This window comes from Columba livia, chromosome 5 (genome assembly GCF_036013475.1).
Source record: "Columba livia isolate bColLiv1 breed racing homer chromosome 5, bColLiv1.pat.W.v2, whole genome shotgun sequence".
NCBI classification, from domain to species: domain Eukaryota; kingdom Metazoa; phylum Chordata; class Aves; order Columbiformes; family Columbidae; genus Columba; species Columba livia.
This window is the reverse complement of record NC_088606.1, coordinates 25152804-25170164: the sequence shown is the minus strand read 5'-3', so window position 1 is coordinate 25170164 and position 17361 is coordinate 25152804. Positions and strand designations below refer to the sequence as shown.

The 17361-nt window shown below is 40.5% G+C and overlaps 1 protein-coding gene across 22 annotated transcripts in view; it reads left to right on the top strand.

The window, feature by feature from the left end:
• Nucleotides 1–17361, top strand: part of TTLL5 (tubulin tyrosine ligase like 5) — a 144140-nt gene that overhangs the window by 52926 nt on the left and 73853 nt on the right. For 18 of the 22 annotated variants that reach the window (XR_010472873.1, XR_010472871.1, XR_010472872.1 and 15 more), the window contains 6 exons: nucleotides 1537–1683; nucleotides 3937–4037; nucleotides 8129–8262; nucleotides 8960–9073; nucleotides 9455–9865; nucleotides 11349–11539. Coding sequence is in view for 19 of the 22 variants with exons in the window: in XM_065063875.1 (XP_064919947.1) it covers nucleotides 1537–1683; nucleotides 3937–4037; nucleotides 8129–8262; nucleotides 8960–9073; nucleotides 9455–9865; nucleotides 11349–11539 (1098 nt within the window). In the remaining 3 variants the exon portion in view is untranslated. The remainder of the gene's footprint in view (nucleotides 1–1536; nucleotides 1684–3936; nucleotides 4038–8128; nucleotides 8263–8959; nucleotides 9074–9454; nucleotides 9866–11348; nucleotides 11540–17361) is intronic. The other 4 variants (XM_065063874.1, XM_065063882.1, XM_065063881.1 and 1 more) reach the window with 2 other exon arrangements.

Sequence of the window (17361 nt, the reverse complement as noted above, 5' to 3'; positions counted from 1 at the left end):
TTTGTCCAGCTGCCAGTGCTATATTTTTAATATACAAACAAGGATGGACTGCTGGCTGACATCTGAGCTGCTGTAAGAGTAGACAGCTCTTCATGACCAGAGTGTGGTTGACATTCAAGCTGCTCAGATCTTTCACTGGTTCTCCTTAACTGATCTCTGAGCTTACCTGCTTTTGAGTTCTTATGTCTAAGATTCTTTAAGATTGCTTGGCCGTAACCAGTTTCTGCTGCATTACACAAAGCATTTATTTACTCAAATAGAGCAGGTACGTGGTTAAGCTTTTTTTCCTGTGTACAGTTTTACTCCTTGCAGGCATCTGGTTTAGGAATCTTCCTTGCATTCTAGATAGGGGAAAAAAAGTGAAAGCCACTGAGGAGAGAAAATTAATTTCTAGCATAGGTGTTGAATTTTTGTGATGAATTTTTCTAGGCAGTATTTTAAGGCCCTGTGTTTGATGTATATACATTTTTAAAGGGTGCAGCAAGCCCAGATCCCCTCACAAACCTTCCTAAAATAGCTTCGTACAGTAGGCTCTTGAGCTTTCTGCAAATCCAAATGTATTCTTGCTGAATGCATGTTGCAGGGAAACAGCCAGTGTAGTTCAGAGATAAAATTGTGTGTCAAGAATAATCAGTTGACTCAGTGGAAAATGTTACCCTTGCTCTTTCCAAGTAGAAATTAAAACTGGCTTTTTGAGAGTCACTTTGTCTGCTGTACTGTGAAAAACAATGTTTAAAATAACAGATCAAACCAGCCTGGAGTAATGGCAGTGAGAGGCGAGCTGTGAAATCCAATAGTTTGGCTGTGAGGCTGCTCATTTGTGTATTAGCAGAGCTCCTAACCAAAAGCAAATCAGAGGGAAGACAGAAGAGGGTTCAAAATACCCACAGGATGCAACTCGCCTTAGGATTTGCCTTGCCATACGTTTCCCCCACCAGAAGTCAAACAGACATGGTGGGGGATTGGAATTACATGGCTGTAGATGTAGTCATCTGTTGCTGTGGAGAGGCTGTGGCAACTCTATCCATATATGAAAAGTGATGAAATGGGACTACATCACCATAGTGGAGATATCTGGCCAAGATCACCTTCCCTGTGATAGCATTGAGAAGGCTTTACACCAGTATGCTTCATCACAGGCTTTCTTTAACACATTACAGGTTGTTTTTTGGAAATATTCTCCTAAAATATTGGACTTGACAGGTTATTCTGTGTTGTTGCTGCTTTTTGCTGCCTCTTCTTTTTTTTTTTTTTTCACCTGCCATGCTTTTCAGACAAACACTCTTCAAGTGTTCCCAGTTCTGACCCACCTCAGGAAAGGCTCACCATCATTCTTCTCCCCCCAACTTGGATTTGTAGGGCTACATTTAAAATGCACATAGCAGAATGCTTTTGTTTGCCAGTTATCTGTTCGTTTTCTCAGGACAGTCTATTTAGTTCTTGCCAGCCATTAGCTGCCGTAGTACCTCTGTTCTATTCTTCCCACGTCTCGCAGTTGGTTTGGTCCATTGTTAACTCCATCTCTCTTGCTTGCAGGAGCTTGTGGTACGCTTTCTGAAGCGAGCTGCTAGCAATGTTCAGCAGTCTTTGAGGATGCTGCTCCCCAGCCGTCATTTTGGACTAAATGATCGTCGTCGTATCCTGGCTCAGCAGCTGGGCGAGTTCATAATCTGGTATAACAAGGTGACTAATTATTTCTTGGCTCTTCTTTTGGTAACTCTTTTCATTTCTGTTTGCTTCTTCTAAAGTATCTCCTGCTGGCTGTTGTTTTAAAGGGTCTGTTCTGTAGTTTGCATGGTTTGTTTACAATTGCATGTCCAGTAATTGTAGCTTGTCTGCTCAAATTGTCAGACAACAGTATTACTGCATATACATACAGTCCAGTAATCACGTGCATAAACTTCAAAAGACGTGTTGAAATGTAGTGGGATTTAACTGGCAGTTTGCTGCTTCTTTGTCTTGTCTTTGAGTCTAGTGCCTTGTAATGCCTATTCCCATTTCTCCCTATTTTTATGACACTTCTCTAGAGATTATTTTTTATACAGAAACATGTGAAATGTATATTTTACTATTTGTATGGTACAGCGAGGCACTGCTACCTCTCTGTAGTATGGGACTCTGCATCCTCAGTGATAAGGAAAAGCAGGTCCTAATTTAAATAATTTCCACCTCTTTAGATGCAGAAGATACTGCTCTTAGCATAGTGGTTTCATGCTAATGGTTGTTTTGTAAGAGCAGTTTCCACTTTCCTTTGCCCCCTGGCATTTCTTTAGTGTTAGAACTGGAGCAGTTTAAATTTTGCTTTCAGAGGTGGCTGTGCACAGAGGCCTCCAAGCTCCTACTCATTAGCAGAGGATGTTCTCTTATGCTACCTTGTCAGAACTGACATCTGGTAACTTGATCTGTCAAAGTGAGGGCTGGTATTGAACCAAATCTGTTCCATGGAGTGCCTTCTATGCCTAATGCTCACTGAATTACTGTGTTAGGAGTAACCACAAAACACTCGGGTGGCTCTGTGGTTAGTGAAGAATGCAGCTGCTTTGGATATAATTTCTACTCAAATTATATTCAAACCATCAGGATTTTCTGCTAACTCTCAAGTAAATTCACAAAATAAAGCTGTGTAACTGGTAATAAATCAGTGCATAAACATATTTTCTCAGTTAAAACAAGTGAGAACAGATCACTTGAGATTTTAAGATGTACATGTTTAAGCCATCGAGAGACTCTTAGGCTATAAGGTTTTTTTGGTGTCTGATTCCAACATACAGACTTCTTTCACTGACTTGTAACTTCAGATTTAGTAGAGCTTCATGCTAGCTGTTACGTATCATCTTCTGTAATGACACACAAGAAAAAAATCCTGCCTTCAGCAAGCTAGGTGAAACATATGGCATGTTGTCCAAACTTCTGCTTAAATAGTGAAGGGTAGAAACGTGTTTGGAGTGGCTGTTCCCTCCTGTTGAAATGTCTTTCAAAAGATGTATCTAAACCTTTCATCCTGGGAATGCTTGAAGTACCAGTAGGAAGCAATGAAGTGGAGGTCAAGTCTGGTCAGATAAAGCTTATATGCTGGTATTGGTATTTCAGACACACCTATAGAGTTTTTTTAATTAGCAAAAATGTTTGTATCAATACAGGCCCTAGTGTCAACAAGTTCTACTGATACAAAATAAGTCATTTCTGTCTGAGAGCTTGCTCCTGTTCTCACACACAAAGGCTTACCATCTTTTGTTTCAGTATATTTTAGTATATAAATGCATATTTGCCACAGACTGTATTGCTTTACTTCCTTTGCTTTTGCTAAAGCAGTATGTTTTTGGTATGTAGATAAGCCCTTGGCAGTTTCCTGCATGACAAGAGAAATTAACTCAAGAGGAAAGCTCCTGGTTTACAGTAGGAAATGTGGGTGCCTCTGGCAGACCTCCTTGATTGAGTTTCTTTAAGATAATTTTATATTTTTGTCCACCTTTCTTCCTGAATAGCTACTTTTGGGACAGATGCTTAAATAAAAGCTATTTTGAGGAACTCTCTATTTCTGACAAAACCAGCAAAAGTAGAAATGGGACCTAGTAGTATCTGTAAAGACTTTTTTTTTTTTTCCGCCCCTCCCTACTTCTTTCTGTCCCAGCAAAGAGTATATGTGGAGGAGCAGCACATATTTGTAAAGACTAAATCTCCTCTCAGCAAATCAGTCACAGTAATTTTATGCCAGGTGGAGGAATGAGGAGTTAAGTGTATCCTTAGCATGCTGTCTCTGGAGGTCTCTATATTTATCCACTCTATTGCACGTAGTGAAATACGTACAATTTGACTCTTTAGAGTTGATATTCTTTAGCTCCCATGAAATTGTTTTTTGTGTTCCCTGAGTTGTAGCTATGCCATGGAACAGAAAGTAACTACATAGAGACACTTCCTGATATTGCTTATTAACAGGAAACAGAGCAGATGGTTCAGAAGCAATCAAAGAAGAAACAGGAAGAGGAGGAGGAAGGAGTGAATCCTGAAGATTTCCAGAAATTTATTACTGGAGCAAGGTAGGAATGGATCTTATTTCCTTTGTTAAAGGATCTCCCAGCTCTGAAGGTGATGGAATTGTCCTAAAGATAATCTAATTGATCTAAAGGCCTCTTGATACCTTTATTGACCATAGCTGCTGCTCTTGCTGGGTGACAGAGAACTTGTCTTTTCTCATTTCTTCCTTCCAGCAGCCAAACACTTGGAAGCATCTGCATCTGGCACATAGAGAAGGATATACAGTAGATGTTTTGACCATTGTGTAGGTTTCCAAAGTACAGCAGTGGTTGCCCTGATTTGTGTAAATTTCAAACTGATGCTGGTGAACGAATCGCCTTCTTTCCTGGGATGCTAGAGTCAAGGTGGCAGTACTTTGGAAGGAGAATGAAAGTAGAGCTGCTGCTCAGACAGCCTTGAGCTGCTGTGGTTGAACAGGTGTTTTGCCTCTGGTTCTCAAGTTTCTGCTTTCCAGAAACCAATGTCATGCTTGCTGCCTCTCTTCAGGAACTCCCCAGGTCTGGACTTCCTGAGATGAGGAAGGAGTTAAACTCCCTGTCTTCATCTTAGCTGCTTATTTGGCTTGCTAAGGCAGTTCAGTGCAAGCAGTTACTTTCAGAATGAAAAGACAGCATTTTCTAACTGTTCATGCTCTGAAATTTTTCTGCCTTAAACTTACAACGGTCTGGTAGGAAATGTATTTTGAAAATAGGTAAGTAGCCTTTATGGCCTGTAGCACTGTGTGAAAAACAATGGTATTATAGCTTTCTGGCAACAAAGAGGTCTGAAATTATTCAGTGAACTGGAATACTGGAATTCTGTCCTCAACGTCTCAGATTCTTGAGGACAAAACCAAATACTTTTTGATGCCTTTATTTGACTCATATATGACATGCCTATATGGGCAAAGACCCCTTTCAGTATCTGGGCAGATAGAGGTCACCTTCACTAGTAATGCCCTTCTGTCTTCTCTGGCGAGGTTGACAGTCACTGCTTATTTTTCATGATCATTTACAAAACTGTTCTTTCTTTTTCTCTGTTTTGATAACACTCTTATTGACTGATAAGAAGCAGGTGATAGCTGAGGCTTCTTAACTAAGTTCAGGAGGCTTTACAGTCTCTTCTGATGTTACATTGTCATGAAAACAATGACCCTTACAATTTGCTAATATAATGGATGAAATCAATACTGGAACAGATTTACAGGCTCCAAGAAAAATCTCACTGTTTTTCAGATAGTTCTATAGAAGAATGATACTCAAGATGTCTGACTGCCATGTACCTTAGCATCTACTGCTGTCACTAGAAATGCAGATTACATGGGCCCACAGCATGCTTGTGGTTCTTTGACATCCCTGGCTGTAAAATGACTGCCTCCTTGGGCAGGTCATTTTGCTTTTTGCTGGAAATGCTAAGAGCTGTCTGTTGGGGGCAGAACTGCATACTCTCCTGTTTCCATGTTATTGGCTACCATGCCATCCTGGCCTGATGCACAGTCTAGGCTGGGGCTGGAGATTTTTTTGCTGGATCACCTGCCGGAGTGATAAAGAACAGCAAAAGCCAGTTTGCCAATGATCAGACAATTTCTAGTGATGATCTTTATGCTTCTTATGAAGTACCAGTTATGTTTGAAACCCCTGATATCTGACACTACTTTGTGCTGTGCTTAAAGCTTAAATCAGTGAGCTAGTCATTTGGAGCCAAGCAAAGGAGATAGATTTCCACTTTGAGTGTGTGTTCTGCAGTACACTGAATGCAGCACTGGAGAAAATGGGTAACAAATTTTGCCACTTAATAGTTGGGATTGTCTCATTGACTCTGATGTCGCATGGATGGTTTTGTGTTTAACTAAACACATCCTACAGCCATTGCTCCTAAACATCCTCAGTGCAATGTAAAAGTATATACTTATGCTGGTAAACTTACTTAAAAGCTTAAAGCACCTTTTCACCCAAAATTTTTCATTCTCTACACCTCTGTTCTCATTGGTTTGGGAGAAAAGGTGAACTTTGCAGCATGCCCTGAAGGTGCAAGCTCCAGTGGGATCAGCTTTAGACATTGTTTTTACCAAAGCTCAGGCTAACTAAGACAAATACAAGTTTGATATGTAAAGGACATTTTGAAGGACTATAACTGCTTTGACTATGCAAATTTATATTCGTGTAGTAGGTTTTCTTGTAGTGTTACTGACAGTATACTTCTTGCTTTTGGTGTTTGCTCTGACATATATCTACTCCCTGATCCTGAGACAATACTAAAAAGCAAAAGGAAAGCATATGGGATTATCAGATACCAAAACAATTAGAATTACAGCTTGCACAAGCTCTAATATGAATGGCCAAGTAACTGATACTGTTTTGGGACCATGAGATGATTAGGACATAGAATCACAGAATGGTTGGGGTTGGAAGGGACCCCTGGAGATAATCTAGTCCAACCCACCTGCTAAAGCAGGTGCACCTTGATTGTGCAGGAATGTGTCCAGGTGGGTTTTGAATGTCTCCAGAGGAGGAGACTCCACAACCTCTCTGGGCAGCCTGTTCCAGTGCTCTGGCACCCTCAAAGCAAAGAAGTTTCTCCTCACACTCAGATGAAACCTCCTATGCTTCAGTCTGTTCCTGTTGCCCGTCATCCTATCGTTGGCACCACTGAAAGGAGTCTGGTCCCATCCTCTTGACACCCGCCCTTAAGATATTTATAAACACTGATGAGATCCCCTCTCAGCCTTCTCCAGGCTGAACAGACCCAGCTCTCTGTCTCTCCGTATAAGAAAGGTGTTCTAGGCCCCTAATCACCATCATAGTCCTCTGCTGCACTCCTTCCAGTAATTCCTTATCCTTTTTCAACTGGGGAGCCCAGAACTGGATGCAGGACTCCAGATGTGGCCTCACCAGTGCAGAGTAGAGGGGGAGGAGAACCTCCCTTGGCCTGCTGGTCACACTTTTCCCAATGCACCCCAGGATATCGTTGGCTTTCTTGATCACAAGGGCACATTGTGCACTCATGGTCAACCTCTTGTCAGCCAGAACTCCCAAGTCCTTCTCTGCCATGCTGTTTTCCAGAAGGTCCACTCCTAACCTGTACTGGTGCATGGGGTTATTCCTCCCCAGGTGCAGGACCTTACACTTACCCTTGTTGAACTTTATTAGGTTCTTCCCTGCCCAGTCCTCCAGCCTGTCCAGGTCTCACTGAACAGCAGCACAGCCTTCTGCTGTGTCAACCCTTCCTCCCAGTTTGGTATCATCAGCAAACTAGCTGTGGGTGTGCTCCGTCTCTTCATCCAGGTCATTGATGAACAGGTTGAACAAGACTGCACCTAACACTGACCCCTGGGGAACCCCACTAACTACAGGCCTCCAATCAGACTCTTCACTATTGATCACAACCTTCTGAGCTCTGCCATCCAGCCAGTTCATGATCCATCTCACTGTGCGTTTATCCAGCCTGCATGTCCTGAGCTTGCCTATGAGGATGTTGTGAGAGATGGTGTCAAAAGCCTTGTTGAAGTCAAGGTAGACAACATCCTCATTGGGGCAATTAAACTCTCTTCTTGTAAAGAAAATGAGAAAGTATTCAAATTATATGAGATTCACAAAATATTGACTGTTCTGTTTGTTTGTCCTGCAGTTTTGGCTAATTAACAAGCTCTTCTGTTTTCTTTCCTCTTCTCTTCCCACTGCTGAATTTAAACTACTGATGATGACTGTCAAACACAGACTGAATTGAGTTCTCTGATGAACAAGATAGCCGCCTGTTCTAGAGAATACCCGGGGAAGATTCACACATGTAGCTGTGAGCTGAATCTCTCCTGTTAAGCTTATCTCAGAAATATGTTTGGACTTTTCACTTGCTCTTTATTTATCCTGGGAAGACTCCTAAATACCTTGAACTTTCTATTGAATAAAAAAAATGGCATTTCAGTGGGAATCTCAGGTTTAACCGAGGCATGTTTATTTCCTTCTGTTCTTACCCTACAGAACTGAGCAAAACATTAGCTTGCCTGGCCTCACCTTTTTTTCCTTCAGTCTCTCTATCGTTTCTTGTCTTTGATTGTTACATGAACTGAGAAAAGCTTAGAATCCTCACTTATGTCCATTCTTCTTTGTTATTGTAGTGAAAATGACCTGGTGAAAGTGCTGACGTTTTACACACGCAAAAATAAGTCAGCAAGTGTCTTCCTAGGAACAAACTCCACAAGCACAAAACTCGGCAACACCAGTAAGCAGTTAGAGAAACAGCCTCAAGGGGGTAAGTGTTGCAGTTCTGAGATGATGATGCCTGGGCAGATACAGTTTAACTTCAGTCTATGGAAAGAGAACAACCCCCTCCAGAATGTTATTCAGCTTTCTTGAGGTTTCATGTATATATATCTGTACGTATATATATATTTATTTTTTTTTTAGTTAAATATATATATACACATATATATACATATACATATATATATATATATATATATATATATATATATAGTAGAGTAGTGTAACTGCACTCCTGCTACCATTGCCTGAAGTGAAATAGGATGAGTCTGGAGTAGCATTCATAAGGAACTAGATAAGGTGTTTCATGACTAAAGATGAGAGTATGCAAACTGAAGGCACTGAGATTTGAAATGAACAGAGAATCCCAAAATCAAAGTAAGGGATGAGAGAAATCCAGGCCCTTTAAATTGTGCTGCCTACAGTGAGCATACCCATTGGAGGGCAGACTCCATATACTTGAGCCTAAATAAGTGTTCCATGGAAGAAAGTGCCATGCCAGCCATACATATCTAGTAGTCCATGCTACTGTACATGACAGCACAATTGTGATCAATAGAGTCGCATGGTCTACAGTAAATATTAGCAAGAAAGTGCATTGTAACAAGGTTTAAATGTTTCAGTCCTGTTCTAATGATGTCACAGTTTACATTGATCTAAATCCTAACTCCTTGATTTGGTTATAGAGCAACTTGAGATGGTGAAAAAAATAAAAGGTGATCAGCCCAAAAGTTCAGTTGTGGATCTGCCTGCAGAAGGAGCATTAAAAGGCTATAAACCCAAAGAAGTTAAACCAACCTGTAAGTGAACTGGCTTAAATAATCACCAAGAAAAAATACTGAAAGCACATGCTGTTTTTAATACTGTTTATACAGAAGTTGTAACCTTTGAATTCAAACTGAGGGATTCAAATGCCCAATTTTGGGGAAGGTTCTACAGGTTTTTCATTTAAACCCAAGATAAGATACTGTAGAGTGACCAGTATGAAAGAATTAGCAGCTCTTCTGTGGGGGAAGCTCTTGAAAGAGGATGTTCATCATGTAGAGGCTCTTCTTGTCTTTGCTGGTAGATGAGGTCATTTTGACTTCAGTGTGTCTGAGTAGAGACATCTTTGGTGTACTGATATTGTCTGAAGGACCTGAAAGCACCTTTTTCTCAGTGTGCTCGTTATCTTTGTGTAGTTTCAGAAGGACCCACCTTCTCCTTAAATGCTGAAGTGAAATTACATCGATGTGACCCTTCTAGTGCTTCTTCCTCTGTTTCTGGTGCCACGTTGCAGAGAAGTACCAGTTCCTGGATATCAGCTCAGTCTGCGGCCTCTGAAAATTCGCAGTTGCCTGGTCACCATTCCTTGCCAGCTCCTCCAGTTGGTCCCAGGCTGATTCAGTCCCAATCTCTGCCACCCTCCTTGCAGAGTACAGCTCCTGACAGCTCTTCGGCCTTCACGAACCCAGTGTCCAGTGGGGCTTCTGGCTTTACAGGGTTACATCGTTGTCATTCTGGTAGCTACACCATTGGCCCATTCTCGTCTTTTCAGAGAGCTGCTCAGGTCTACAGCCAAAGATTGTCCCGACCATCCTCTGCAAAAGTAGGTGAGTGTTCTGGGATGCATAATAACCTGTTAGTTCGGTATAGAATTGTATAATTTCTGGTCTGGACTAGGTACAAATTTTACACTTCTGTTACTATGAGTCTTGTTGAATGGTGTTAAATTTCTCATGGAAAGGATGAGTACAGGAAGCAGCCCTTGTTTAACAAAGATGCCCTTTTATTGAACAGGGAATCATAGAATCATTTAGGTTGGAAAAGACCATTAAGATGCTTTGAGTCCAACCGTTAACCACTGTCAAGTCCACCACTAAACCATGTCCCTAAGCACTCTCTCTCTATATCTTTTAAATACCTCCAGGGATGGTGACTCAACCACTTCCCTGGGCACCCTGTTCCAATGCCTGACAACCCTTTTGGTGAAGAAATTTTTCCTAATATTCCATCTAAACCTCTCCTGGTGCAACTTGAGGCCATTTCCTTTTGTCCTATTGCTTGTTACTTGGGAGAAGAGACCAACACCTTCCATGCTACAACTTCCTTTCAGGTAGTTGTAGACAGCAAGAAGGTCTCCCTTAGCCTCAAGCTTTGAAGTCAGCCTTTGAACTTGTTCAAAAAGAGCTGGGAAATGAAGTACTATATATTTTCATATGATTGTATTACTAATCTCTTGTTTATCTTCAGTGATTTTTAAAGTAGTTTTTGTTAGCAGAGGTCCTGTCTCAGTCTATGTGCTGTTCTCAGTTCTGTATTGTTCTGTTCCTTTAATGGAACCTCATATTTGTTAAATACTTAAAGGTGTGTTAAGACCTCCAAAAAAAGAAAGATTTGAGTGAATCATTACTGTATCTCATTCTCTAGAACCTTTCAGCATTGCCATATCCGAGACTATCTTAAAAACAAGACCTCTCATTTACCATGCTGAAGTAGAACATAGTTGAACAATGCAACTTCAGAGTATAAGGAATCTGAAGGGTAGATGAAAATGTAGGAATTTATAGATGCAGACTGTAATCTATTAGGAAAGTTTTGGGAACTGCACACAGGCTAATAGCTGTGGTCCTGATAAAATATATATTTTTATTAATGGTGGTATACTTTTGCTTTAGGTTATATGTCAGGGTCAGCACGTGTTCACTACAGTTTCTGTATATATATTGATGTTATTGTTGTCATATATATATATAGACATCCTTTCTAGCATTGAAATCTGACTTCCCAACTGAGTAGTGTATTCAAAGGGATCCCTTTTTTTTTTTTTTTTTTAAGCAAAAACATTACAGATTTAACGTAGGTAACAGCAACCAATATTCTCTAGAATTGTTTGCCATTACATACATTATGATAAAGAGAATATGAGTTTGGCATTGACAAAAGCTCACATAGGCAATACCCATGTAGAATGGAAGACTGTCTTCTCCCTAGAATCTGCATAAAATATAATACCTGCTTTGTATCTCTGTGATCAGCAGGCTGAGACAGTCTGGCATACCGCTCACTAAGCATATCCAAATGTTTGTTTGGTAGATTCATGCCACTGCAGTCCAAGTGGGCAGCGTGTGGGCTCAGCCAGGACTCACAAAGATGCAGAAGATACTTCTTCCAAGGGCAAACATTACAGCCACAGTATGGTAGCAGCAGAACTGCAGCATCTGGCAGAAAAACACGCAGCCTGTCAGTATTCCCCACCAAGCCACATCAGTCTCCTTACACGGCAGGTATGTAAGCAGTAAAGCCAGAGACCCTGTGACAAGAGATCAGTCTGTCACAGGCTTCTGTGTCAGCACTGGGCTGGTATGAGGTGTGCTGGAAATCTCATAATTTATTTTTGTCATACTGCTGTTTTGAAGTGTTTACAGCAACAAGAATTTTTATTTTCTATGAGATTACAAGAACATTGCTAAGGTGCTTTTATAGAAGAAAACAAGACTGGGCAGAGGATTAGAAAATGTTATGAAACACCAAATGGTCTTATTAAACATTAAAACCAAGTCTTGTCAGATGTGCTTCCATGAGACTTGCTTCCTCATTCCTCCAGTGTGTCATCACAGTGCTGGGAACGGAAGTTGTCACGATAGGTTCTGATGTAAATTCTGTATTCTCATAGCATTGTAATGACATACTGAAGTACTTACTGTGATAAATTTTGACTCGAAATTAACTTGAATAACAGAAATTTATTCCCGATGGATTTCAACGCAATAAGCAAAAACAGCGCTGGGCGACCATGAGGTTGGCTTCTCCAATGGCGCGCCGGAAAAACTTCTTCCGGCCTTTTATAGGGTCCCGGGTTCGTTGCTCAGAGTGCCGGTCACTCGTTCTTTCTGCGACTGTGTCCTCTGTTGTCAGGCGGTTAATCTCCTATCTTCTCACCTACCCCTGCCACCCTCCCACCTTTAGAGGATCGAACATTTAAGGCAATTGCATAACAAAGGGCAGGGGCTTCCCATGTTGCACAATAACCCCTGAGCGTTTCCTTTTAAGAAGTGTTAATGAACAGACATCTCTAACTCAATAACCCCTGAGCGTTTCCTTTTAAGAAGCTTTAATGAACAAACATCTCTAACTCTTAGAATTGTTTATTACACTTACTATTATGGGATATGATTATCCTTTTGCTAATCATGGTGGGTGGTATAGATCAAATTTACATTGGCTTCTGGTGGAATTCTACCTAGTTTCCTATTTCTTTTTGAGTTATGTCCTAAATGTTTACACAGGTAGTAATTTTTCTTCTTTATAATACACTATAGTTGCGGTCATCAAAGGTGTTCAAGCTGGACACTTCTCAGTTAATGCCAACTGGAGGTTCTCCAGGATAGATACTTTGCCTTGGAAATTTATTTTTTCCCCTCCTTGTTAGGGCCAAACAGTCTAAGTATCTTCCCTCTGATACTTTGATTCTGGAATTACTGGTTTAAAAGTGATGTTTTGTTAAGTTTTCTGAGGCATGCTTAATAGGTGAAATAGCTGCTGCTATTTGTTTCTTTTTGCTTCTTTCAATTTTATTGTTATGTCTGGATTTTGAATATCTGGTTAGGTGATTGGCAATATGTCTTTTTCAGAAGATGGGGTGCATTTGTAACTCTAGGAAGCTGAATACAATTTTGGACCCTTCTAAATTTAGTTCAAGGTTTTGATGCAGTCTGGGCAGTTGCAGATCTAACACAGGCACTCTGATCTTTGCAGATAGGTCTTGAACTTTAAAGGGTAAGTCACAAAAACAAAGCACCTTCTTGTTGATGGACTCAGCAAAGAATGTGAGCACTGAATACACCTGTGATGCTGAGGCCTGATCTTGTGTCAGGCCAGACCCTACTTAAATAATTTGATCTTGCAAAGCCTGAAATGGTTTGGGGAACATCAGGACAAGCTTATTTGCTTGTCCAGTAACATTCAGAGCTATCAGTCTGGTTTTCTTATTGAAATCAGAATTCAGCTTTTTGAAGCTTAACTTTGTCAGCAAAACTGTTAAAAAATTTGTTAGTGAAACGTCTTCATTCAGGAAATGGTGATTTGATATAAGCTAAATGTAGGATGGAAACTGCCTCCCTGGATAAAAATTAGTATCTAAACAACTGTTGGGGAAAAATTGAAATGCATCTATTTCATTCTAGTCTTTTCAGAAAAGAATTTTTAAAAATAAATTCTTAGACTTTCTCCCTAAATTCACTCATTTCCCACTCAGCTCCAACTGTTGTGGTTTCTTAGGTCTGTCAAGATAATGCAAATTGTCCTCGTGGTGCCATTTATATAGCTATTAGATGATTTTTAAACTTATGTATTCCAACCATAGCTACTTTTTGCTAGTTAAACTTGGAAGTACAGAAGAGGGAAAGCAGATGGGAATTTGTGAAGATCTGCATGGGAAGGGCTGTGCAGCTTCCCGAGCGTGGCTGCGCAGGGGGACAGAGGAGCACCCTCTGGTGATTGTGTGGTGGTGTCTGAAAGCTGTTCAGCCACCCGTCAGTCAGTTGGTGTAGGTATACTGCAGTCTGAAAGTGGCCATGAAGTGCAGCGGTGGCTCTGGAAATGTGTTGGTTGTCGTAAATGTCTGCATTGCTTTTTGCATCTGGTTTCTCCCAAGATATTTCCCCACAGAAGAGGTGAGAAATGTATAGGAGAATGAAGGTGCCAATTCCCTTTTTTCTGACAAGCAAACAATAAAGACTTCAGCTCCTGGCGTGCAGTGTAGATTTTCTGAGTGACCTTGATATATTTTGTATTTGGCTACACAGTGTATGTACAGGCTTTGCTTCTGTAGTGAAATATAGAAACATGGGTTGGGTTGTGTCTTAGTGGTTTCTGTCATTATGAAAAAGATCCATGTGTAAAGGGATTCACAAGTCAATGAAAAGTTTAGAACCGGAGCTCTGACAATGAATTTCTTGTGTGAGCCCGTGTCCATTCAGTTGTAGACATCTGCTCTCTACTGTGATTCTAGAGGTCGTATTTCTACAATAATCCCTTTGGAGATGAAATATGAAGCTTGCTTAATATGAAAATTTGGATGGTTTAGTTGAGGACAGCTTTTCTTTTAAGGCAATCTGATTCTTCAGTACTGATTTTATGGCATATGGTAATTTCTCAGCTGAGACTATTATTTTAATCATGCCTTAAACAGTGATGTTTTGGAAGGTTCAGATGTAAATTTAAGGCCCAAAAGAACGTGGCTAAAGCATACTGCTACTACTTGTGCCTTTTTTTTTCCTTGGACAAATTCTGCTCTTCCATCATCTAAGAACTAATTCTAATTCTAATTCTTCTTCTTCTTCTTATTATTATTATTATTTAATCCACCATGACTTTTAAAACCTGTCTTGCAACATGGATCAAGGATTATAGTTCTTTGGGCAGACAAGGCTTCCGTGACAATGAAGGGTAACAAGAAGTACCAGGCAGCATAGAATAAAGGAGTAATAGTCTGGCAGCAAGTTCCTGTATAGGCAAAACTGGAGGAGCCAAGCAAGGGTTGGGCTCATTTGTGAGGGACCTGGAATCACCTGGTGTTGAACTACTGGGTATTGATGTGGATTTGAAGCAGGGGGATGTAATGAATAAGAGAAGTTCAGGCATTACGGAGTAGGCTGGCAGTTTGGAAAGTGATTTGCAGAAGGGTAGATATCAGTGAAGCTATTAGGGAGTGCTGTGTGGTTATAGATTTGGGCAGACAAGGATTTGGTCTGAACCAGGAGCGGGGAAGATGGGTGCAGAAGGGTAGATGAAAATGTAGGAGAGGATTTAGGAAACAGCTGGAGAGAAGTGAGACGTCAAAGAAAATTGGTATGGGTTGAAAGCGGGCAAGACTTGAGATGGGAGTGTTTGGGGACTCTCCTTTGGGAAGGAGAAGTGAGTAATTGGAAACTGAGAGAAGGTTTGAGGTAAGGCTTGTTATGAGTGTGATTTAGTTAAACAGGACACTAGTTTCCTGTGCATTTCTAGACAGGAAACTGAATTGTTCTTTTCCCCCTTTTCGCTCCTCTGTTTAAGATACTTGAAACATAAAAGTCCATTTAAAGTAAAAGCATTCTAAAATAAATTTGCATGAAAACAACCTTGGAAGAGAAAATGACTTACCCAAGTAATACAAATAGTAAAGTTGTTTAAAGCTGCTCCAGAACCTCCGAGTTAGCCTACCTTGTTGGAAAGTACCTGACTCTTATGAAAGGGACTTGATATTTGGATTTAATTAAGTTTAATGGCAAGATTAGGACTACTGATTTGGATGGGGTGTGTGAAAGAGAGACTTTAGAAAATACTGCTCTTGCTGTGTACTGTGTTTCTTTTCCAAAGGCACAAGCTTCTGCGTGAGAGTTGGATGTCTTTGTCTGTGCCTTGTTTCCTTGTGTTGTGCCCAGCTGTGTCCTGGGGGCGGGGGTATTCTGAATACATTACCTCCTTCCAAGAGCAGCTGGGAAGCTTATTTTCCATTCCCATTCTTGTGGGAACTGCTTCTGGTATCTGTGTACTAGTGTGGGTCTCCGGGGTTCCCAGGAATGCAGCCTCAACAGCTGTGCTTGGAATGATGTTGCCATTCTGGTCGGGAGTCCACCTCTGTCCCTCCCCAGTCCCTGCTGTTCTTCACTGTTTTGTACCCATGTTCAAAGCACCTCTTTCACATTTTCTCCCTTACACTCTTGCATTCTGCCCTCTGTATTAAATCAGTTTGATTTATCAAGGCTAATTGGCTGCTGAATGCCAATGTTCAAAGGGAAAATTTTAAGTGTAAGTGTATGGCAACCTTTGAACAAGATATTTAAAATCTGTCATCTTAAGAAAACAAGATTTTTGTGATTACATCAGCTTTCTGTCTTGCCAGTCCTCTCCATTCACTTCTGAAGCACCAGATGGGAACTTCACAGTGATACTCATAAAGTGAGCAGTTCTTATAATATGGAATGTGGAGATGGTAGCAATGTAAAGCCTTACTGATGTGCAATTTCATTCCCTTGTACAGTTAGCTTTCAGTCCTTACACGCTGTCTCATGAAGTGTGAGAGAACATGTTGCCTTTTGTTAATTTGTATTTTTGAAAAATATTTTTTGTTATATCGTATAAAATTTCATCAGTTGCATCTTCATGCTTGGAAGATGGAGAAAACAAGGATGCCTTCACAGGGCTATACAGTAGAAATATTGATCTAGAACCCATAAGAATCATTACTTAATCCCCTGCATCACTCTATGATGCCTTACTGCCCAGCTGCAGCAATGAGAGAGAGATTAATGGAGAGAAAAGAGGGACAGCGTTGTTCTATCTTAGACTAGAAAAGGAGCAGCTGTTTGGATAACTTCTCTAACTGTCTTTAATGGTGAGTGCAGGACAGATGTTGCCTTAAGGACACATTGGAGTATGACAGTCTCAGGTTATGAAAGATAAATATTCAGCATTACACATCAATAAATACAGTGAAGCTGCTGAGAAAAATCTTTATTTTTTTATTACACCTGTTAACAATGAATGTTAGTTTTTCCTTCTGAGGAATTCTAGTCCATTTTATTTACTTAAAAACACAGATTTACAATATTTTTGTGATTATGTAAAATCTAATAATAAAGCTGATTTTGAGGTTTTGACAAACAGTGAGAGTTAAATACTTCTCTCCATAACATTTCTCTTGAATGCTGCCTGATTTTTTGCAGTACTTACCATCTAACTAAAATATTCCACAGTATCCAAAAATAACAAGGTGTTCCACTAGCTACCCAATGCGTTTGGGAGCAAGCAACATGGAGATCTCTATGGAAAAATGTGTACCTCTGAGGATTCAGCTTTAGCCTGATAAGTTCATGGCTGAGTAGGATAATATGGATGTATCTGAGCTCAGAAGGTTGTAAGAAAACAAGAGAGAGCCCCTGTCCAAATTCCCTAAGTTTCAACTAAATTAGTCTAGAAGATAGTAGGTTCTTATTTGTTTCTTGAAAAATGCTAAGTGCATAGAAGTGCAAGGCCCGTGAGAGTGTATCAGTTGAGAGCTAAAGTGGAGTTCAGCGTTTCTGTTCTGTTTGGACTGCTGCCTCGCTGGTCAGAATGCGTATAG